Source organism: Pseudophryne corroboree, chromosome 2 (genome assembly GCF_028390025.1).
Source record: "Pseudophryne corroboree isolate aPseCor3 chromosome 2, aPseCor3.hap2, whole genome shotgun sequence".
Taxonomy (NCBI): domain Eukaryota; kingdom Metazoa; phylum Chordata; class Amphibia; order Anura; family Myobatrachidae; genus Pseudophryne; species Pseudophryne corroboree.
In genome coordinates this window covers 499,372,218-499,396,222 of record NC_086445.1, presented here as the reverse complement: position 1 = coordinate 499,396,222, position 24,005 = coordinate 499,372,218, and the positions used below count along the sequence as shown (strand labels likewise).

Below are 24,005 nucleotides of genomic sequence, written 5' to 3'. Positions count from 1 at the left end.
ACAGTACTGCACGTTTAATTTCCCATACCCCCCACTTCAAAATTTCCACTTTGACGACCACTGTTCAGTGGTTTAACCACTTAACTGACAATTTTTCCCCCCAAATACCGAACAGAATTTGTGGAGGTTTTTTATGAGTGAATTAGGTGAAGAACACGAATTTAACCCTTTCCAAAATGATTTTAGTTAAAAAAAGAAAAAATATATATTTATTTACTTATTTATTGAATTATTTAAAAACATTTTTTTTTTTCAAACATCAAAACATCGATCGGGAACATCGCGCCCATCGGAAACATTGCAGCTTTCATTTTAAAAGCCTCCAGGTGCACAAGGGTGGCTTGGGGGGGGGGGTTAATTTACATTTCCCCATCAGCTGCTATTGTATGCAGCTGCTGGAGGGGGGGTTCCTGCCGTGCTGACCGATCAGCAGTGATCGGTAGCATGGCAATCAGTAGGGGAGAGTGCAGAGTGGCAGAGGGACCTTCTGGTCCCTCTGACAGCAGCAGTGGAGGGAAATTTCCCTTCCCTGTCGCTGCTAACACTGTTCATCTGACTGGTCGCATCCTGTGCGACCAGGTTAGAAATTGCAGGAATGGTCGCATCTGGTGCGACCATGCCAGGCTAGTGGTTAAGGAAGGCACTAGCTATGACCTCCATGGAGATAGCCACACCTATGGCACAGGCCACATCCCATATTTAGACCACTCCCATGGCAGTGCTTTTCACACCTCCCACCAAGGCACACAATAGGCCCTTCAGAAATTTCAGCTCCAGGCCAATGTGGACCTTAATCTGGCACTGTCTGTTATGAGTTGGTGAAGGAAGTGAACATGCTGACTTCTTCGGTGTGCAGTGCTGCTTATATGTGGTTCTGTGCCTTGCCATTTCACAAGAACTTTAGTCAGAGATTACAGCTCACAACCAGTCAGATTGTGCCTACTGTACCCATGCACTGCACATCCAGAAACTTATTGCACACCACTCGTAGCACAAAATAGGCATATCTGAGCATGTAAATGTGTCTCTGTGTATGAATATATATATATATATATATATATATATACACAGAGAGAGAGAGAGAAAGAGAGAGAAACAGTCGGCACTCCAGGCTTAGAAATAACAGGCAAACACAGCTGTGTCGTGGTCAACGTTTCAGAGACCTTCGTCTCTTTTATCAACACATAACACATAAATGAACAGAAAACATTTAAATACACTCACCGAACTGTGTGTGGACTCCCGCCCCGCCGTCCTGCTCGAAGCCGATGATAGTTTTGATAGTTTTGCAAATTTATTAAAAGTAAAAAACTAAGAAATCGCATGTCACCCTGTTTCCACTGATCATCCTTGAGATGTTCCTACAGCTTAATTGGAGTCCACATGTGGTAAATTCAGTTGATTGGGCATTATTTGGAAAGGCACACACCTGTCTATATGTGCATGTCTGAGCACAAACCAAGCATGGAATTGTCTGTAGACCTCCGAGACAGGATTGTCTCGAGGCACAAATCTGGGGAAGGGTACAGAAAAATATCTGCTGCTTTAAAGATCCCAATGAGCACAGTGGCCTCCATCATCCGTAAATGGAAGAAGTTCGGAACCACCATGACTCTTCTTAAAGCTGTCTGTCTGTCTAAACTGAGCGATCGGGGGAGAAGGGCCCTAGTCAGGGAGGTGACCAAGAACCCGTTGGTCACTCTGTCAGAGCTACAGCATTCCTCTGTGGAGAGAGGAGAGACTTCCAGAAGGACAACCATCTCTGCACCAATCCACCAATCCGGCCTGTATGGTAGAGTGGCCAGACGGAAGCCACTCCTTAGTAAAAAGCACATGGCAGCACGCCTGGAGATTTATATCTGTCTGTTCGTTCTGGCATCACGCAAAAGCTACTGGATAAATTTAGATCTCGTTTTCAACTTTTCACTATTGTATAGCTTAATGACGTAGAAAAAAACTGGAATATGTATAATCTCAATGTGAATTCAAGGAGAACCAGACGGTTGACACTTGGCACACTGAAAGTTGGTGTTCCGATCATGCTGCTGTGGAACTTGATTCCACCCAAGTTTTGCAATGGAACCTGACTTAAAGTGACTGCTCTGCAGAGGAAACTAATTGAGGCAGAGATTCTAATGGCATTTGGTGCAGGTGCGACTGTGTTTATACCACGTGTACCCCTTACCCCCAACAATTTTCCTTTTCAGTTTAAGCGTCAGCAGTTTCCTATAAGTGTCTGCTTTGCTATGATGATAAACAAGTTGCAGGGGCAAAGGCTTAGGGCTGCAGATGTAGATCTCAGGACCAGCTGCTTTTCCCATGGGCAGCTTTACGTGGCTTGCTCATGAGTTAGGAAGCAACAACTGGAAATATTGTTTACAAAGAAATTTTGTGATTAGTGTGTACAATATAACATTTACATCACAATATTAAATGGCACTACTGTCTTTGTAAAATTAGTTCCACTGAGCAATAACAGACATCCACGCGAGGGAGGCAAACCTGTAATATATGAAACGTCAACTTATCAGACATCAACGTATCAGATACAGCTAGCACAATTCTAGACATTTTAGTCTACATTTATACATGTACCCTATTGTATGCACAGCCTCAGGTATTACAACCCTGCTGAATACGGAGTTATTGGAAAAGCTTAGGTGTTAATGCCTCTTGAAGTGTTGATGTGAAAATGTTGTGCAATGCATATATTTTCCGCTTTTAGAGTTTTCCTGGCATTGTGTGAAGATTCAAAGGACAGAGGAACAATTGTTGCACAAGGGGGAGGAAAGGTAAATACTATCATGCATACCTTTTTACTCTCTCTTTATTAGGATTCATGGTGCAAGCTGTGGCTAAACACTTATATTGCTAAAATATCTAACGGTGTAACTATTACATAAAATATATAACATTATGATATGACATTTGTCTTGGATAGGCCATGATCCCACTGGCTCTGGAAGGTACAGAAGTAGGGAAAACAAAGGCTGCTCATGGTCTAGCTAAGATAGCAGCTGTATCAAACCCTGACATTGCCTTCCCTGGAGAAAGGGTATGTATTTCCATGGCACTTCTTATGTAAGTCTCAAATGTTGTATGAAGGTGCAAGGCCACAATTAGTTCAATAGCAAGAGTTTCTGTTTATTGATCATTACTGGGCATCAATTACACAACACTATGTTTTTTTTCACCAATGCACCTAGATGATCCAGCCAGAGATGTTTTTGGTAGATGCCTTTATATGTCCACCTAGGGGTAGAGGGAGGCAGACAAGAGGCGCACTGTGTGCATAAGTGTAAATGTCTCATCAAAGGCCAATCTCCAACTACTTTAGGACCATTCCTTTCATTAAATTACACTTGTAACTTTCTCAAACACCACTTATTATTTATTACTTTAGTGAACTGTGAGTAAGGGAACATTAGTTCCTCTTTTTATTGTGTTACTCTTTTTCTGTGAAACTTATTTCCAGTGCTTGGGGCACACCTAGAAATTCACTTATTCACCAAAGTCATTCATGAAGGCCCAAAATGCACCCTGAAATAAGTATAGGAGAGAACCAGCTCTGATCTAATGCAAAAGTAAAAGCAGCACAAGGAGCATACCTGAAAAAGTACCCTGTCCATCTCTTTCTCACCATTAATAATTTTGCTCTTCAAATAAAATATTGTTCTTGCCTTGCCCTACAAACTTATGTGCAAGTCACTCACACCCAAACCCTCTCTTCTTCCAGTGTAAACTCCTACTCCCCTGCAAATGCTTTCATCTTGCGCCATAAACCTATGCACAGAAATCTAGGCATGTGGCTGGACCAAAGCTGGTTTGGCAATGCGGGATTTTGCACATAATATATGGCTTCCGCTGGGATATGTCTTAAGTCCTCTCGTCTTTATATTGCTTCTGTTGTAGGTATATGAGGTTGTGCGTCCTCTAGTAAATCTCTTGAACACAGAGAAGGATGGCATACAGAACTTTGAAGCACTCCTGGGTTTGACCAACCTCTCTGGGAAGAGCGACAAATTGAGGTGTGTATTCATCATCATTTTGTTCATTTTTACTTTCAATGCAGTAATCACACAATAATGTGTCATGAGAACTTATTGAAAAAAGAGTAATTTGCAAAACTGCATTTGCTCCCATTGAATTAGGTAAGCTCATGTCTAAGTGTGTGAGGATGGTGACGATTGTAAGGGTACATTCATGATCATCAGCACAAACCTTTGTTCGAAGAAGGGCCAGATTAACAATGGGGCAGATGGAGCTACAGCTTCAAGCCTTCCCATTAAAAACAGGACTATCATCTTGACAGCCTGATGATAACCAGCCATCAGCTTGCCAAACGGTCGGCCATTAATCATAATAAAGATCAAAACTGTTTTTCTCTTTTCAAAATTCTGTCATTTTCTATAGTTACTGTATGTATTTAGAGAGACAGTTGGAGTGCTAGTGCAGCAGGTGTACACGCCCACTTAGCACTGGACACACCAGTACAGCACAGGTCACACCTCCACCAATTCTCAGATTAGACCCTTGATCATTATAAGCCCCAGGCCTGCTGAGAAACATATGTGCATCTGTTTCCACTTATAAATCTACACTTGGCCTATTTTGCAACACGCCCTCCATCCCTTGTTCAACCTCTCCAGTTATTTAAGGTGGGTCAAGTCAGTGATTTCAGCAACTCTTAATATGGAAGTAGGGATGTTCATTTTTCACCCACATGAGCAGTACACAACAGCATATTTTTCTTGCACCCAAGTCAAAATAACCCCCAACAAGTTAGAAGTGATTTTATTGCTGCCTGGTATGTTTAGGTGGCTTCACACACACGACAATAATGGTTTGTGTACAGTTATCAGTCAACTGCATTAATGGTGCCCATAGTATCCGTGCTACCAAACGCCCTGAGCTGTTCCATCAGCCATATCTGTGGCCAAATTGGTTAGTCTTAAAACTACTTAGTGTCACATTTCACACCCTGTTCTGCTGATGTTTATAAACTGATTGGTGCAGCAAAAGCTACTTATTGGGCAAAAGCTTTTCTTTCTTTTTGTTTTATTATAATGCTAATTGAAGAGTGTATGTAATCTTTTGTCTGTGGAAATATGTTAGTAACTTCGTTAAACAAGCTATTAAAACAAGGAAAGCTTTACGGGCAAGGCAAACTGTTAAAGAGGAGTAGTAGCAAGGATGTGTTCGGGATGCCGGCGCTCGGGATGCTAGCAGTCGAAATCCCGGCTCAAAAATCTCGACACACGGGCATAAGACTGGCGCCGGAATACCGACAACAATCAAAATGCCGACATCAGAATCCCAACAGCTGGCATCCTAATTGTACATATGCTGGGGACTGATTTAGGCTGCGGGCAGGGGGGCTTAGGTTTAGGCACCATTTTAAAGGGTTAGGCTGCAGGAATGAAGGGTTAGGGATGTTGGAGGGGAAGATAAGCAGGGTCGGCTCTACCATTAGGCAGCTTTAGGTGGCTGCCTAGTGGCGCCGTCCACTGGAGGGCACCACTGAATTCATCTAGCAAAAAACTGAAGGATGTCTCTGTACGCGGTCAGTAATGAACTTAAAGATGGGGGAATGGTACACAATAAGGAACATGCATATATATATATATATATATATGTATGTCTGTGCGTATACACATGTATAAACATACAATTTTTATGGGATGTAGATGGCATCCCAGCAGACCAGATGCTGGTGTTTAGAATCCTGACACCTGTCAGAATGCTGACGCCCGAATTCCGACAGCCGGCATCTTGAATGACGTTATTATGGTGCTCGGGATGCCACTGTGGGTATTCTGACCATGTACGTATGTATAATGATGCAATTCACCCCAGCCCACTTAGTGGCCACCTGCATCTCCCCTCCATGAGGTGTGTGTGTGAGGGGGAGGGGGTTGAAGGTTAGAGGTAACAAGGCTGAAGATGTGCCTAGGGTGCAGAGAGATCTTGCATCAGCCCTGATGGTAAGTATACTTATCGAACACCTGTTTGGATTCTCACTATCGGGATGCTGCTGTTGGTCTTCTGACTGCCGGCATTCGGACCGCTGGTCACTCATATGTATTCCTTGTAGCAATACTGCAGTAATATCTAAAAAGCGATTGAAAGTTATGGCAGCAATATAGTACATTTTTGCTCTGACTCCTCATTTTTATATTACTAAGGCAAAAAATTATTAAGGAGAAGGCTCTTCCTGAAATTGAGAATTACATGTTTGAAAATCATGAACAGATTCGTCAAGCTGCAACTGAATGCATGTGCAATCTGGTTGGGAATAAAGAGGTGAGTGATGTTATATTTCTCTGACGTCCTAAGTGGATGCTGGGACTCCGTAAGGACCATGGGGAATAGCGGCTCCGCAGGAGACTGGGCACAACTAAAGAAAGCTTTAGGACTACCTGGTGTGCACTGGCTCCTCCCTCTATGACCCTCCTCCAGACCTCTGTTAGAATCTTGTGCCCGGCTGAGCTGGATGCACACTAGGGGCTCTCCTGAGCTCCTAGAAAAGAAAGTATAATTTTAGGTTTTTATTTTCAGTGAGATCTGCTGGCAACAGACTCACTGCTACGAGGGACTAAGGGGAGAAGAAGCGAACCTACCTGCTTGCAGCTAGCTTGGGCTTCTTAGGCTACTGGACACCATTAGCTCCAGAGGGATCGAACACAGGGCCCGACCTCGATCGTCCGGTCCCGGAGCCGCGCCGCCGTCCCCCTTACAGAGCCAGAAGCAAGAAGATGGTCCTGAAAATCGGCGGCAGAAGACTTCGGTCTTCAACAAGGTAGCGCACAGCACTGCAGCTGTGCGCCATTGCTCCTCATGCACACCTCACACTCCGGTCACTGATGGGTGCAGGGCGCTGGGGGGGGTGCCCTGAGCAGCAATATTAACACCTTGGCTGGCAAAAAAATCACAATATATAGTCCTAGAGGCTATATATGTGAAAAATACCTCTGCCAGAGATCCATAAAAAAGCAGGAGAAGTCAGCCGAAAAAGGGGCGGGGCTATCTCCCTCAGCACACTGGCGCCATTTTTCCCTCACAGCTCCGCTGGAAGGATCGCTCCCAGGCTCTCCCCTGCAGTTTCAAGACTACAAAGGGTAAAAAAAGAGAGGGGGGGCACTAAATTTAGGCGCAGCAGTATATATATAAGCAGCTATAAGGGAAAATCACTCAGTTATAGTGTTCATCCCTGTGTTATATAGCGCTCTGGTGTGTGCTGGCATACTCTCTCTCTGTCTCCCCAAAGGGCTTTGTGGGGTCCTGTCCTCAGTCAGAGCATTCCCTGTGTGTGTGCGGTGTGTCGGTACGGCTGTGTCGACATGTTGGATGAGGAGGCTTATGTGGAGGCGGAGCAGATGCCGATAAATGTGATGTCACCCCCTGCGGGGCCGACACCTGAGTGGATGGATAGGTGGAAGGTATTAACCGACAGTGTCAACTCCTTACATAAAAGGCTGGATGACGTAACAGCTGTGGGACAGCCGGCTTCTCAGCCCGCGCCTGCCCAGGCGTCTCAAAGGCCATCAGGGGCTCAAAAACGCCCGCTACCTCAGATGGCAGACACAGATATCGACACGGAGTCTGACTCCAGTGTCGACGAGGTTGAGACATATACACAATCCACTAGGTACATCCGTTGCATGATCTCGGCAATGAAAAATGTGTTACACATTTCTGACATTAACCCAAGTACCACAAAAAAAAAGGGGTTTTGTGTTTGGGGAGAAAAAGCAGCCAGTGTTTTGTTCCCCCATCAGATGAGTGAATGAAGTGTGTGAAGAAGCGTGGGTTCCCCCGATAAGAAACTGGTAATTTCTAAAAAGTTACTGATGGCGTACCCTTTCCCGCCAGAAGATAGGTCACGTTGGGAGATATCCCCTAGGGTGGATAAGGCGCTCACACGTTTGTCAAAGAAGGTGGCACTGCCGTCTTAGGATATGGCCACTTTGAAGGAGCCTGCTGATAAAAAGCAGGAGACTATCCTGAAGTCTGTATATACACACTCAGGTACTATATTGGGACCTGCAATTGCCTCGGCATGGATAGTGCTGCTACAGCGTGGTCTATTACCCTGTCAGGACAGGGATACTATTTTGCTAACTATAGAGCATATTAAAGACGTCGTCTTATATATGAGGGATGCACAGAGGGATATTGTCGGCTGGCATCCAGAATTAATGCAATGTCCATTCTGCCAGGAGGGTATTAGGGACCCGGCAGTGGACAGGCGATGCTGACTTTAGAAGGCAATTGAAGATTCTGCCTTATAAGGGTGAGGAATTGTTTGGGGATGGTCTCTGGGACCTCGTATCCACAGCAACAGCTGGGAAAGAAAAAAATTTACTTCAGGTTTCCTCACAGCCTAAGAAAGCACCGTATTATGAGGTACAGTGCTTTCGGCTTCAGAAAAGCAAGCGGGTCAAAGGCGCTTCCTTTCTGCACAGAGACAAGGGAAGAGGGAAAAAGCTGCACCAGACAGCCAGTTCCCAGGATCAAAACTCTTCCCCCGCTTCCTCTGAGTCCACCGCATGACGCTGGGGCTCCACAGGTGGAGCCAGGTGCGGTGGGGGCGCGTCTCGGGAACTTCAGCGACCAGTGGGCTCGCTCACAGGTGGATCCCTGGGTTCTGCAAGTAGTATCACTGGGATACAAGCTGGAGTTCGAGGCGACCCCCCCTCGCCGTTACCTCAAATCAGCCTTGCCTGCTGCCCTCGAGGGGAGGTAGTACTGGCGGCAATTCACAAGCTGTACTCCAGCAGGTGATAATCAAGGTACCCCTCCTTCAAAAGGCCGGGGTTACTATTCCACAATGGTTGTGGTACCGAAACCAGACGGTACGGTGAGACCCATTCTAAAATTGAAATCCTTGAACACTTATATACGAAGGTTCAAGTTCAAAATGGAATCGCTCAGGGCGGTTATTGCAAGCCTGGACGAAGGGGGTTACATGGTATCACTGGACATCGAGGATGCTTACCTGCATGTCCCCATTTACCCTCCTCACCAGGAGTACCTCAAAATTGTGGTACAGGACTGTCATTACCAATTCCAGACGTTGCCGTTGGTCTGTCCCTGGCACCGAGGATATTTACCAAGGTAATGGCCGAAATGATGATACTCCTTCGAAAAAAGGGAGTTATAATTATCCCGTACTTGGACGATCTCCTTATAAAGGCGAGGTCCAGGGAGCAGTTGTTGGTCGGAGTAGCACTATCTCGTGAAGTGCTACAACAGCACGGCTGGATTCTGAATATTCCAAAGTCGCAGCTGGTTCCTACGACGCGTCTACTGTTCCTGGGTATGGTTCTGGACACAGAACAGGAAAAAGTGTTTCTCCCGGAGGAGAAGGCCAAGGAGTTGTCATCTCTAGTCAGAGACCTCCAAAAACAAATACAGGTGTCGGTGCATCAATGCACGCGAATCCTGGGAAAGATGGTAGCTTCTTACAAAGAAATTCCATTCGGCAGGTTCCATGCAAGGATCTTCCAGTGGGATCTGTTGGACAAGTGGTCCGGGTCGCATCTTCAGATGCATCGGCTGATAACCCTGTCTCCAAGGGCCAGGGTGTCGCTGTTGTGGTGGCTGCAGAGTGCTCATATTCTAGAGGGCCGCAGATTCGGCATACAGGACTGAGTCCTGGTGACCACGGATGCCAGCCTTCGAGGCTGGGGGGCAGTCACACAGGGAAGAAACTTCCAAGGACTATGGTCGAGTCAGGGGACTTCCCTACACATAAATATTCTGGAACTAAGGGCCATTCACAATGCCCTAAGTCAGGCTAGACCCCTGCTTCAACACCAGCCGGTGCTGATCCAGTCAGACAACATCACGGCGGTCGCCCGACGCCCATGTAAACCAACAGGGCAGCACAAGAAGCAGGATGGCGATGGCAGAAGCCACAAGGATTTTCCGATGGGCGGAAAATCATGTGTTAGCACTGTCAGCAGTGTTCATTCCCGGAGTGGACAACTGGGAAGCAGACTTTCTCAGCAGGCACGACCTTCACCCGGGAGAGTGGGGACTTCATCCAGAAGTTTTCCAAATGATTGTACACCATTGGGAAAGGCCACAGGTGGACATGATGGCGTCACGCCTCAACAAAAAGCTAAAAAGATATTGCGCCAGGTCAAGGGACCCTCAGGCGATAGCTGTGGATGCTCTGGTAACACCGTGGGGGTACCAGTCGGTGTATGTGTTCCCTCCTCTGCCTCTCATACCCAAGGTACTGAGAATAATAAGAAGGAGAGGAGTAAGAACTATACTCGTGGTTCCGGATTGGCCAAGAAGAGCTTGGTACCCAGAACTTCAAAAAATGATCTCAGAGGACCCATGACCTCTGCCGCTCAGACAGGACCTGCTGCAGCAGGGGCCCTGTCTGTTCCAAGACTTACCGCGGCTGCGTTTGACGGCATGGCGGTTGAACGCCGGATCCTGAAGGAAAAGGGCATTCCAGTTGAAGTCATCCCTACGCTGATTAAAGCTAGGAAAGAAGTGACCGCAAACCATTATCACCGCATATGGCGAAAAAATGTTGCGTGGTGTGAGGCCAGGAAGGCCCAACGGAGGAATTTCAGTTGGGCCGTTTTCTGCACTTCCTACAGTCAGGGGTGACTATGGGCCTAAAATTGGGTTCCATTAAGGTCCAGATTTCGGCTCTGTCGATTTTCTTCCAGAAAGAACTGGCTTCACTGCCTGAGGTTCAGACATTTGTTTAGGGAGTGCTGCATATTCAGCCCCCTTTTGTGCGTCCAGTGGCATCTTGGGATCACAACGTGGTGTTGGATTTCCTAAAGTCACATTGGTTTGAGCCACTAAAAACCGTGGATTTGAAATATCTCACGTGGAAAGTGGTCATGCTGTTGTCCTTGGCTTCGGCCAGGCGTGTGTCAGAATTGGCAGCTTTGTCATATAAAAGCCCTTATCTGATTTTCCATATGGATAGGGCAGAATTGAGGACTCGTCCCCAGTTTCTCCCTAAGGTGGTATCAGCTTTTCATTTGAACCAACCTATTGTAGTGCCTGCAGCTACTAAGGACTTGGAGGATTCCAAGTTGTTGGACGTAGTCAGGGCCCTGAAAAATTATGTTTCCAGGACAGCTAGTGTCAGGAAAACTGACTCGCTATTTATCCTGTATGCACCCAACAAGCTGGGTGCTCCTGCTTCAAAGCAGACTATTGCTCGCTGGATTTGTAGTATGATTCAGCTTGCACATTCTGCGGCTGGACTTCCGCATACTAGATCAGTAAGCCCATTCCACGAGGAAGGTGGGCTCTTCTTGGGCGGCTGCCCGAGGGGTCTCGGCTTTACATCTTTGCCGAGCAGCTACTTGGTCGGGGTCAAACACATTTGCTAAATTTTACAAGTTTGATACCCTGGCTGAGGAGGACCTAGAGTTTGCTCATTCGGTGCTGCAGAGTCATCCGCACTCTCCCGCCCGTTTGGGAGCTTTGGTATAATCCCCATGGTCCTTACGGAGTTCCCAGCATCCACAAGGACGTCAGAGAAAATAAGATTTTACTCACCGGTAAATCTATTTCTCGTAGTCCATAGTGGATGCTGGGCGCCCATCCCAAGTGCGGATTGTCTGCAATACTTGTATATAGTTATTGTTAACTAAAGGGTTATTGTTGAGCCATCCGTTGAGAGGCTCAGTTATATTTCATACTGTTAACTGGGTATAGTATCACGAGTTATACGGTGTGATTGGTATGAGTCTTACCCGGGATTCAAAATCCTTCCTTATTGTGTCAGCTCTTCCGGGCACAGTATCCTAACTGAGGTCTGGAGGAGGGTCATAGAGGGAGGAGCCAGTGCACACCAGGTAGTCCTAAAGCTTTCTTTAGTTGTGCCCAGTCTCCTGCGGAGCCGCTATTCCCCATGGTCCTTACGGAGTCCCAGCATCCACTACGGACTACGAGAAATAGATTTACCGGTGAGTAAAATCTTATTATTTGTATTCTGTTTTGCTAATGTAGGTTAGATAATTAAGTTACCTATTGTATTACATTTGTATTACTAATACCCTTTTTTTTGTATTACTAATGCCCAGACCTGGCTTATTGCCAGGTCGATGATTTCACCGCAGTCAAGAGCCGAGGTGGCGCTTGGAGATGAGATCATCACAGAACAGCTACCAGTTATAGCCCCCAGCAGCTGAAGGATGTAGTGATCACCAGTGCCGGATTAAGGGGGCGTTACAGGGGGTAAATATCCCGGGCCCCCCCATCTCAAGGGGGCCCTCTGCTAGAGTTGATCTGACCCAGCTATGGCTGCTGCTGCTACCGTGACCTCCCGGCGCCTGTGCTGCTGAAGTAATCAGCAGGACGCAGGCATGAGGAGGCCAGGATCACACATAAGCAGCAGCACCACCTGTGATTAGCCGGGAAGAGAGAAGCATCAGCTCACACTGGTGAGCAGCAGTGCCCGGAGTCGGGGAGAGCAGCATCAGCTCACACAGGGGAGCGGCAGCAGCACCTAGAGCCGGGACTTAGCCGGGGTGAACAGCAACAGCTCACATTGGTGAGCGTCAGCAGCGCCCGGACCCTGGGACTTTGCCTGGGAGAGATAAGAGGCTGGTAGAAGCTGCTGCAGAGGCATGGGGCCACCCTGTCTTAAGCACCCCGGGCCCCCTGAACGCTTAATCCGGCCCTGGTGATCATGCCTCCACACATCCACACTGCAGCAACACTAGTACAGCCTGGCCCTGCCTGCTCTGCCCCTACCTGGCTGGCTCCCCACAGCAGAACAGTGCAGTGTCGCGATTCGTGGATATTTAGGTGGTGGGGGCTAATGCCGTGCAGTGCCGGCTCCCATCAGAGACCTGTGCTCACTGTTGTGCTTGGTCAAGTAGGGTCTCTTCTGCATGCTCTCCCTCCGCTCCGTCCCTCCCTCACCCCCTCTCTCTCCCTGACCCTCTCTGTTTCTCTCTCTGTGCATGACACTGGGGGTCATTCCGACCCGATCGCACGCTGCGCTTCTCCGCAGCCGTGCGTTAGGGTTGGAACTGCGCAGGCGTGTCATTGCCCAACGACGGCCATCGCCAGGCAGCGATGCTGCTAGCGAAGAAAGCGGCCGCAGCGGCGACCGCAAGAAGATTGACAGGAGGAAGGTGGAACCGGGTGGCAACTCACCATTTTCGGGGAGTGGCGAGTCCAACACAGTCGTATCCATGGGTTTGGAGGGCGGATGTCTGACGTCAATTCCGGGACCTGCATCGCTGGATCGAACGCACAGGGTAAGTAACTCTAACTCTGGTCTTCTTTTACAGGAAACTTTTTTTGCATAGCAGGGATGCACAAGCGTTCACAGCCCTGCTATGCAGAAATACACTCCCCCATAGGCAGCGTCTAGTTGATCGCACAGGCAGCAAAAAGTTGCTACATGCGATCAACTCGGAATGACCCCCACTGTCTCTATCTCCCTCACTCTCTTCTTGACACTGTCTCTTTCTCTCTCTGACACTCACTCTCTCTCCCTGACAGTCTCCCGTTCTCTCTCTCTTTGACACTGTCTCTCTCTCCCTTTCTCCTTTATACACTGTCTCTCACTCTGATGCTGTCTCTCTCTCTCCCTGACACTGTCTCTCTTCCTCTCTCTCTCTCACACTCCATCTACTTGACTCTCTCTTCCTTACTCCTCTCTCTCTCTCTCTCTCTCTCTCTCCTCTCTCTCCCTCTCTCCTTTATACACTGTCCCTCACTCTGATGCTGTCTCTTTCTCTCCCTGACACTGTCTCTCTTCCTCTCTTCCTCTCTCTCTCTCTCTCACACACACTCTATCTACTTGACCCTCTCTTTCTTGCTCCTCTCTCTTTCTCTCTCTCTCTGACACTGTCTCTATCTCCCCTACTCTCTTCCTGACACTGTCTCTCTATTGAAAAACCGTAAACCTATGTATTTTCCCGTCCGCGATTGCTGAAAAAATGGCAGCTTATCACGGATTTGGCTTTGCCTTCCTGAGGCAAAACCAAACCCTAGATAATCACTGGCATTTGGGCTAATTGGACAGCCCCCGGCAAATGCATTATCCCCGATGTCTGTGACGGGGGATCGGGGAGATCCACCATGCTGGAAATCCTTGATTTGCTGTTTCTGACCAAAACATGGTTGTGATTGGCAAGTTGGGGATTTTTAACATGCTGGATTTCCACGATTCTGTGCCAGATCACTTATCATCTATGCATGCCAGTTGTTATATTTGATCAGCATAAGGGAATCACTCTGCTTATGTATGGCCCACATTAGTTAGTAAGTTGTCATATTTTTCCAATATTCTGTAAATATTCTGTAACCTGATTTTTGGGGAATGTATCAAACCTTCTAAAGAGTGAAAAAGGTGCCCATAGTAACCAATCAACTAGCATTTATCAAGTACATTGATTGGTTGCTATGGACAACTTCTCCACTGCAGTGCTTAGAAGGTTTGATACCTTCCCTCATATTCCCTTACATTCTGAAGTAACCTCTGTAGTTGGTTTTTGGTACCTTAAACAACCGAAAAGTCACAGGTCACTGTCATTCTCTCCTGTATGTTATTCTACCAGGTTCAGGAACGGTTTATGGCAGATGGAAATGATCGTTTGAAATTGGTGATATTGCTGTGTGGAGAGGATGATGAGGTAAAACTGCAAAGAGCAGCAGCAGGAGCTCTTGCTATACTTACATCTGCCCAGAAGAGTCTGTGTCATAAAATGACTGAAGTGGTAAGTGAAACCTATTCTCACATTGCTATTAAAAGTGTGGTTCATTGGTGTTTCTATCATGGGTGCAGTGTATGCGGTGCACACAGACCACTGGGTCCAAGAGGGCCCCTCACCATACACACTGCATCCATTTTGTTGTAATACTTACCTTTCCGGAGTACCGCAACAGGTGCTGTAGCGGCTAAAGCCACAGTAGCAGCAGCAAAAATCACACTAAAAATGGCCATAGTGAATGCGCAGTACAAAATTTGTCTTTGTACCATGGCAGGCGCCATGTTCCCCGAGACCTGCACATGCGCAGTAGACTCTGGCACAATGCCGGAGCCTACAACGCCATGGGGAGTAGGGGGCCCGTCCGGAGTCTGTACACGGGTCCCCTCCTCTCCTAAAACGCCCCTGGTGTGGTTTATTTGTAAATTGCTTAACATATTTTTGACGTTAACATGGATTCACTGGGGTAATGATTTTGTGGATAGAATAAAGGATACACCACATTAGTAGAGTATTAGAATTATATATGTGCATTAAGCACACACAATGCTATTTTTCAGCAGGAACCGGCAGGAACCTCTCATTATTTTAAAATCCATTTGAGTGTCTTCTTTTCTAAAAACTATCTATCTATTTATAACTTTTTTAATAGCTCCACCCCCTGACCCATAGTTCCTCAACCTATTTTTCCAGGAAAATAGTACTGAGCACACACATGGGTGGATATTAGGAATGGTAGACTAAACTGTACTGTTGATGCTTATTTGTAGCCATTTATCTATATCACTATGACTAGAAACTTCTGCGTGTATTAATCATACCTGTATTCTCACCTGCCCCCAGTCTACGCAGTGGATGGAAATCCTTCAGAGACTTTGCCTGAATGATGACCTGCAGGTTCAGCACCGAGGACTTGTAATCGCCCACAACCTCATCTGTGCAGATAAAGAGCTGGCAAAGAAACTGGTGGAGTCCGAGTTGTTGGAGATCTTAACTGTAATTGGAAAACAAGAGGACAATCCCAACAAGCGGCCGATTATAGCTGTGGCCAGAGAAGCACTGGTTAAATGCTTAGATTATGCCTTAATAAAGCCTTTCTCCTGAGCGCTGGCATAGTGTGTGACATGACACAAATCCCAAGTTTGAATCGTTCATTCCCTCTGTATGCATGTGTAGAGAAGCGAGTGTTAATTTACTGTACACAAATAACTTTCTTGAATCACGGCACCCTAGAGTATCAGCTTTTTTTTCACAGCACCCTTAGGATTAAAGTTTTTTATTGGTAAATTTGAATAAAAATATTAGATTAAGTAAATTATGCCTACCTGTCATCCATAGGGTCAGTTATGTGGTGGTGTACAGTTGTGCTTCTGATTGTACACATGATGTTAGCAGTGAATGCTGAAACCGGTTTGTTTCATCATCTCTTATTCACAAACTTTAAAGAATTTGCATTCATCATAGAAATAAGGCAATTTAGTTGCTGCTTCAGGCAGTACAATGACTACTTCAGTGTTTCCCAAACTGTGGGGTAAATGTATGAAAATGCATATATCATTCCTTAAATGTTCAGAGCCGCTTCACCACATTATTGCAGTACATACTTCGACAGCCTGTATTAACATGCTTGCTGCCGATATGGGAGTGTATTATCTCACCTCTCCAGCGATACGCATCCTCCCACATCTTTTTCGGGTGCCGCACCAATATTGCGCATATGCCGTCACACTCTCTCTCTTGGCCGGTTTACTGGGCATGTGTGAGATCTCGCTATTATCATGAGATCTCACATGTAGCCTGGAGGCAGCAGCTGCTTCAGCCAGGGACAGTGTAGTGTATGGGCAAAGACACCTGCAGCTGTCAAAATCGATAGTTGCAGGTATTGGAACGGTGAGTGAAACTGAATGTTCATACATTGCCCTTCATATTGGCTTGCTATCTTACAGATAGCAGTGTTGAGATATGCTGTCTCAATACCGATGCTGGGATCCCAACGGGGGTTATATAGCGCCGCCGGAATACCGGCGAAGTAGGTGATTCCCCCTCTATGGGTGTCCACGCCACCCATAAAGACCACAGAGCCCACAGCGTGGTGAGCGCAGCAAGCCCGCAAGGGGCTTTGTTGTGTTCACCCCCCTACCGGCATTCTAGCGCCCGGTATGACAATGTCGGTGTACTGACATTCAGCATCCCGTGCGGCGGGATTACATACTGATCCTCCTGTAACTGAGCACACTTCCCCACCTTCATACATGGGGGAGAAGCGGTATCAGTGCACATAATGATGCTGATATCGCTTCACCCCCATATTGAGCCTTACATCTACCCCTGTGTGGTTCCCAAACTGTGTGCCTAGGCAAAACCAGTGCTAGCTGCAGCAGTTGGACCAAAAATAATTTGATTTGGTCTTGTACCATCAACCCAAGGTTGGTGGTCCAAGGCCTCGAGGCACCCCAGGGTGTCTAGGTACACAGTTTGGGAAGCCCTGACGTAGTCATTGTACTGCCTGAAGCAGCAACAAAACTGGCATACTTCTATGATGAACACAAATTCTTAAAAGTTTATTTGTATTGTGAATAAGAAATGAATGCCCTTATTTATTAATGAGTGATACATTTCACTGTGAGTGATTAATTGCACCAGCCAATCAGCTCCTAACTGCCATGTTACATACTGTGTTTGAAAAATGGCAGTTAGGAGCTGATTGGCTGGTGCAATTTATCATTCACAGTGAAATGTATCACTCATTGATAAATGAGCCCATTGGTCTATTTACTAAGCCTTGGATGGAGGTAAAGTCGCTGGAGATAAGGTACCAGCCAATCGGCTCCTGTCATTTTTCAAACCCAGTCTGTGGCATGACAGTTAGGAGCTGATTGGCTGGTACTTTATCTCCATCCAAAGCTTAGTAAATAGACCCCTAAATCTCTAACCAAGACGGAGACTTAGGGGTAAATTTACTAAAGCTTCTAAAAATTAAAAGTAGTGATGTTTCCCACAGCAACCAATCAGACTCTGTCTATCATTTTCTAGGATGCAATAGAGAAATTATCTCATTGGTTGCTATGAGCAACATCACCACTTTTCATTTTTAGAAGTTTTAGTAAATTTACCCCTTACTATCCAATCGCCTATAAGTACAGTACATCCTACAATAATATAAGCATGTTCATCTTGGTTACTTTTATAATTTCACATAAAACACATGAGCCACACTTAATGTTTATTTGAAAATGATTTGTATACTGTACGTAACCAAATTGTGTCCGGTCACATATCCTTTTTGGGTTGGGATAAAGCACAAGTTTATTGATTTGGGTTCTTGTCTCAATATGTAGCAGTGTTTTCATATTTTCTGGGATACCAAGGACTTTTTAGCATAATGTTTAATAAAGCTGACTTTATATTTATTATGTTTATTCTCATGCTTACTTTTCTATTTGTTTCTCTTTCAAAGAGAGTTGAACAAATTTTTCTTTTTAGAAATGCTTTATACATTATTCTTTTTTTCTCTGCATTTAGCTGCAGAATATCTCATATTTCTATACCTCCCAGCATCTAGGTATGGGAACAAATAAGCCCTATACCCCAATCACCCACAAATGCCATTTTTGGTCCATGAAAATTCCACCCCTTTTGACGTCAGGACTGTAACATAAAAAATGCAGTAAGCATTTATTTATATCTAGCCACACCACAGAGCACAATGAAATGGCATTGCTGCCGTTCATACTCTGTTTATAAAATGTGGGTCTCGTATTGATCTGCGCACATTTTGCACCAAAAATGCAGACACAAATGTGGTGACAAAACCCAAGATATATGTTGAAGAGCTGGACGCATTGCACAAGACTAACATGTGCCAGGTTTACAACAAAAGTTAACACCAGTATATGTTGCTTGATTTCTGTTATAGTGTCCAGTTCCATATAGTGCTTTAATATAGTGTCTTTTACATAAGACAGTCTGGGGCTGATACAGGCCCTCATTCCGAGTTGTTCGCTCGCTAGCTGCTTTTAGCAGCAATGCAAACGCTAAGCTGCCGCCCTCTGGGAGTGTATCTTAGCTTAGCAGAAGTGCGAACGAAAGGTTAGCAGAACTGCTCCAAAATATTTTCATGCTGTTTCTGAGTAGCTGCAGACCTGCTCCTAGCTTGTGATCACTGCAGACTATTTAGTTCCTGTTTTGACGTCACACACACGCCCTGCGTTCGGCCAGCCACTCCCCCGTTTCCCCAGGCACGCCTGTGTTATCATCTGACACACTTGCGTTTTTTAGTACACTCCCGGAAAACGGTCAGTTACCTCCCAGAAACACCCACTTCCTGTCGGGTGGTCTTCAGTATGCCGGCGGTCGGGCTCCCGGCGACCAGCATACCGGCGCCGGGAGCCCGACCGCCGGCATACCGACACTTATTCTCCCTTTGTGGGGGTCCACGAACCCCCTGGAGGGAGAATAAAATAGTGTGGCGCGTGTAGTGCGCCACCGTGCCCGTAGCGTGGCGAGCGCAGAGAACACGCAAGGGGCTCATTTGCGCTCACCACACTGTCGGTAAGCCGGCGGTCGGGCTCCCGGCGCCGGTATGCTGGTCGCCGGGAGCCCGGCCGCCGGCAAATCGTAGTGAACCCCTTCCTGTCAATCACTCACCGATCAGCCGTGCGACTGAAAATAGTCGCTCGACCTTGTGTAAAACTGCATAGTTTTTTGTGAAAGTACGTCGCGCGTGCGCACTGCGGCGCATGCGCAGAAAAGCCCATTTTTAGCCTGATCGCTGTGCTGTGAACGTCAGCTAGCGATCAACTCGGAATGACCCCCACAGTTCCAGCTGATATGTGCATAGTACTTCCATAACAGTTACGTAGTGCACTGTGCGACCATACACCTAATGTGATTTTCCTTTGCACTCCATTGCATAATTTGTTACTATAGAATCCCAAAGGGGTTCCCTATAATAGCTGCTGCTGTTAGCTTGAGCAGTGTCGTGCGTGCAATGACCTCTGCCCAAGTCATGCACCATTGTGGTCCTTGGAGGGACAAGTTATGGACTGGCTTCCAGAACTGGCTACCTTATACAATGGAGGCTTTCTTCAATTCTTCTATTGATTTTCATGCTTTCCCTCCTTCCATTGTTCTTGGTGGAAATCTTGCATCCATTCTTCATTATCCATTTTGTCTCTCTCTTACACAGAGAGCAAACGCTGCTATCATACTTGCATACATTATTTCTGTCTTTTTGTATGCATACCTACAAATGCATATGCACATAAACACACACACACACACACACACACACACACACACACACACACACACACACACACACACACACACACACACACACCTAAAAGATCCCTGACATTTAGATACAAAATCAGAGGATTAAAAAACATGGATTTAATGTAGGACTTAGTAACTGAACAGGTATGAGAGTGGCTCAATAATGTTTTATAATAGCATGCTTATTAAACTGTAATGTACTTTATATAAGCATCAGGGCCATAACTAGGGTGCTGCAGACGGTGCTTAGCACATAGCGCATTTGCCATGAGGGCGCACCAATCGCATCCATTCCGATTGGTGCTCTGCAGCACCGTGCTCCCACTCTCAGGCCAGGAGCAGCAACAGTCTCTGCCTAATCAGAGGGCAGCGTTGGCAAGAGTGATGGTTGGCTGCGCCAATCCCAAGCTTTGCCTTTGCATCACAGACATCCTGGACAGGGCTGCTACTGCTGCCATCCATATTATTTTGCCTCATGATTCCTCTCGACCGTATGGAATAAGGTGTAGGGGCTCTGTCTGGCATACTGTGTATATGGGGTTCTACCGTGGTCTAATGGGCTCTACCATGGCATAATGTATACAAGGGGTTCTTCTGTGGAGTAACGTGTATAAAGGATGTATAAAGGGTACTACTGTGTGGTGTACTGTGACAGTACAGGTACTTGAAAAAAAAACCTGCATTCGCGTATGCAGTTGTGGACCCCATAGTCGCTACACCCACCACACCTATGGTAGTTATGCCCGATTCCGTTCCTATTTCCTTTAAAAAAAAAAAAAAAAAGGCAAAGCTACTTGTGTTCATCTACAAATCCCGTCATTCCATTTTTATCTACGTAAATAACATGGATTGTTTAATGTGCATGGTAACTGCTTTGGATTCTGATTCCCCAAAGTAAGGGCAAGGCAAAGGATAAGGTTGGCTTATACTTTTCTTACTTTAATAATCCTCAACTGCCCAAATCCCGCAGTTTTTTGGCCACCTGGAATTTATCTCTATGTCATTTACTGGTGTAGTTATGCTTAGTTACCCTGTACTTGTCCTATATCGTCTTCAACTGTAAGTCACTGTTTTCCTATTTTGATTATGTGCATATGTACTCTGTATTTGGGCGCTGCGGAACCTTTGTGGCGCCATATAAATAAAGGATAATAATAATAATAATAATAATAATCATGTGGACGCCACTGCTGGACTAGTATGTAATCATGTAGACATTCTACACGCTCGGCTGGGCTGGTATTTAATCTTGTAGGTATTTGCTTATCTGCTAGACCAGGCGTGTCAAACTCAAAATCCCAACTGGGCCAAATAATCAAGGTCTAAGTCTTGTGTGGGCCGCAAGAAAAAGAAAAAGTATTATACGCAATTTTGAAAGGTTTAATAGAAAACTCAAGCATAATCATAGAGATGGAAAAAAAGGCATTTGTTTCCCCCAGCACCCTGAATGATAACCGTAACCAGATATAAATTCCACATAATAATAGAATTCAGAGATCTTCGTTACACATATTTGCGCAAATGTGTGAATAAGCCCCAAAGCCGCATCAAGGCGTCTCTGTATATTTGGGGTCCCTAGCGCTATATCTAGGTGCAGGGTGTGGCACCCCAAAACACCAGCATAAGCCAGAAAGCCCAGCGTAGCATACCAGTGAAAAAACTATAGTGTTAATAAATTAGTATTTAGGAAGCCGAAGCTATAGAGAAAGTGATACAAAAATGAAATGCAATTAAAATAGAGAAATAGTGTTAAAAAATTAATAAGTGAAAAGTATTAGTAGAATGTAAAGGTATGCCACACTAAAGCCATCCAGCCCAGCCAGTCCAGAGGCACCACCCCTCCACCTCCATTACCCCAATCTGGGTCTAATATTAACCAGCAAGTAGCCACATGATAATGGCTCCTTACTACAATATGTCTAAGCTAAGAGCTACCTACCTTGGAGCAACCCCATAATGCCCCATGTGGCATGTCAGGGCCTGCACCTCCTCCTAAAGCAGGAACATCTCTGCCTCTCACAACAAACATATATACTGGTAGATGCTCAATTAGCTTAGTGATATCATTCAGGTGCTCGAAAGGGAGGGGTATTTCTAAGCAAGAAAAAAAGGCATTTGTTTCCCCCAGCACCCTGAATGATAACCGTAACCAGATATAAATTCCACATAATAATAGAATTCAGAGATCTTCGTTACACATATTTGCGCAAATGTGTGAATAAGCCCCAAAGCCGCATCAAGGCGTCTCTGTATATTTGGGATCCCTAGCGCTATATCTAGGTGCAGGGTGTGGCACCCCAAAACACCAGCATAAGCCAGAAAGCCCAGCGTAGCATACCAGTGAAAAAACTATAGTGTTAATAAATTAGTATTTAGGAAGCCGAAGCTATAGAGAAAGTGATACAAAAATGAAATGCAATTAAAATAGAGAAATAGTGTTAAAAAATGAATAAGTGAAAAGCGTTAGTAGAATGTAAAGGTATGCCACACTAAGGCCACCCAGCTCAGCCAGTCCAGAGGCACCACACCTCACACCTCCATTACCCCAATCTGGGTCTAAGATTAACCAACAAGGAGCCACATGATAATTGGCTACTCACTACAATATGTCTAAGCTAAGAGCTACCTACCTTGGAGCAACCCCATAATGCTCCATGTGGCATGTCAGGGCCTGCACCTCCTCCTAATGCAGGAACCTCTCTGCCTCTCACAACAAACATATATATTGGTAGATGCTCAATTAGCTTAGTGATATCATTCAGGTGCTCAAAAGGGAGGGGTATTTCTAAGCAAGAAAAAAAGGCATTTGTTTCCCTTGATGCGGCTTTGGGGCTTATTCACACATTTGCGCAAATATGTGTAACGAAGATCTCTGAATTCTATTATTATGTGGAATTTATATCTGGTTACGGTTATCATTCAGGGTGCTGGGGGAAATAAATGCTTTTTTTTCTTGCTTAGAAATACCCCTCCCTTTCGAGCACCTGAATGATATCACTAAGCTAATTGAGCATCTACCAATATATATGTTTGTTGTGAGAGGCAGAGAGGTTCCTGCATTAGGAGGAGGTGCAGGCCCTGACATGCCACATGGAGCATTATGGGGTTGCTCCAAGGTAGGTAGCTCTTAGCTTAGACATATTGTAGTAAGGAGCCATTATCATGTGGCTCCTTGCTGGTTAATCTTAGACCCAGATTGGGGTAATGGAGGTGTGAGGTGTGGTGCCTCTGAACTGGCTGAGCTGGTAGGCCTTAGTGTGGCATACCTTTACATTCTACTAACACTTTTCATTTATTCATTTTTTAACACTATTTCTCTATTTTAATTGCATTTCATTTTTGTATCACTTTCTCTATAGCTTCGGCTTCCTAAATACTAATTTATTAACACTATAGTTTTTTCACTGGTATGCTACGCTGGGCTTTCTGGCTTATGCTGGTGTTTTGGGGTGCCACACCCTGCACCTAGATATAGCGCTAGGGACCCCAAATATACAGAGACGCCTTGATGCGGCTTTGGGGCTTATTCACACATTTGCGCAAATATGTGTAACGAAGATCTCTGAATTCTATTATTATGTGGAATTTATATCTGGTTACGGTTATCATTCAGTGTGCTGGGGGAAATAAATGCCTTTTTTTCTTGCTTAGAAATACCCCTCCCTTTCGAGCACCTGAATGATATCACTAAGCTAATTGAGCATCTACCAATATATATGTTTGTTGTGAGAGGCAGAGAGGTTCCTGCATTAGGAGGAGGTGCAGGCCCTGACATGCCACATGGAGCATTATGGGGTTGCTCCAAGGTAGGTAGCTCTTAGCTTAGACATATTGTAGTAAGGAGCCATTATCATGTGGCTCCTTGCTGGTTAATCGTAGACCCAGATCGGGGTAATGGAGGTGTGAGGTGTGGTGCCTCTGGACTGGCTGAGCTGGATGGCCTTAGTGTGGCATACCTTTACATTCTACTAACACTTTTCACTTATTAATTTTTTAACACTATTTCTCTATTTT

The 24,005-nt window shown here is 45.6% G+C and overlaps 1 protein-coding gene across 1 annotated transcript in view; it reads left to right on the top strand.

The window, feature by feature from the left end:
- Nucleotides 1-16,029, top strand: part of UNC45B (unc-45 myosin chaperone B) — a 55,983-nt gene extending 39,954 nt beyond the window's left edge. Inside the window, exons 15-20 of the mRNA XM_063953994.1 lie at nt 2,726-2,792; nt 2,942-3,055; nt 3,913-4,028; nt 6,186-6,303; nt 14,565-14,723; nt 15,558-16,029. Of these exons, the coding sequence (XP_063810064.1) occupies nt 2,726-2,792; nt 2,942-3,055; nt 3,913-4,028; nt 6,186-6,303; nt 14,565-14,723; nt 15,558-15,818 (835 nt within the window). The 3' untranslated portion in view covers nt 15,819-16,029. The remainder of the gene's footprint in view (nt 1-2,725; nt 2,793-2,941; nt 3,056-3,912; nt 4,029-6,185; nt 6,304-14,564; nt 14,724-15,557) is intronic.
- Nucleotides 16,030-24,005: the final 7,976 nt, after the last annotated feature.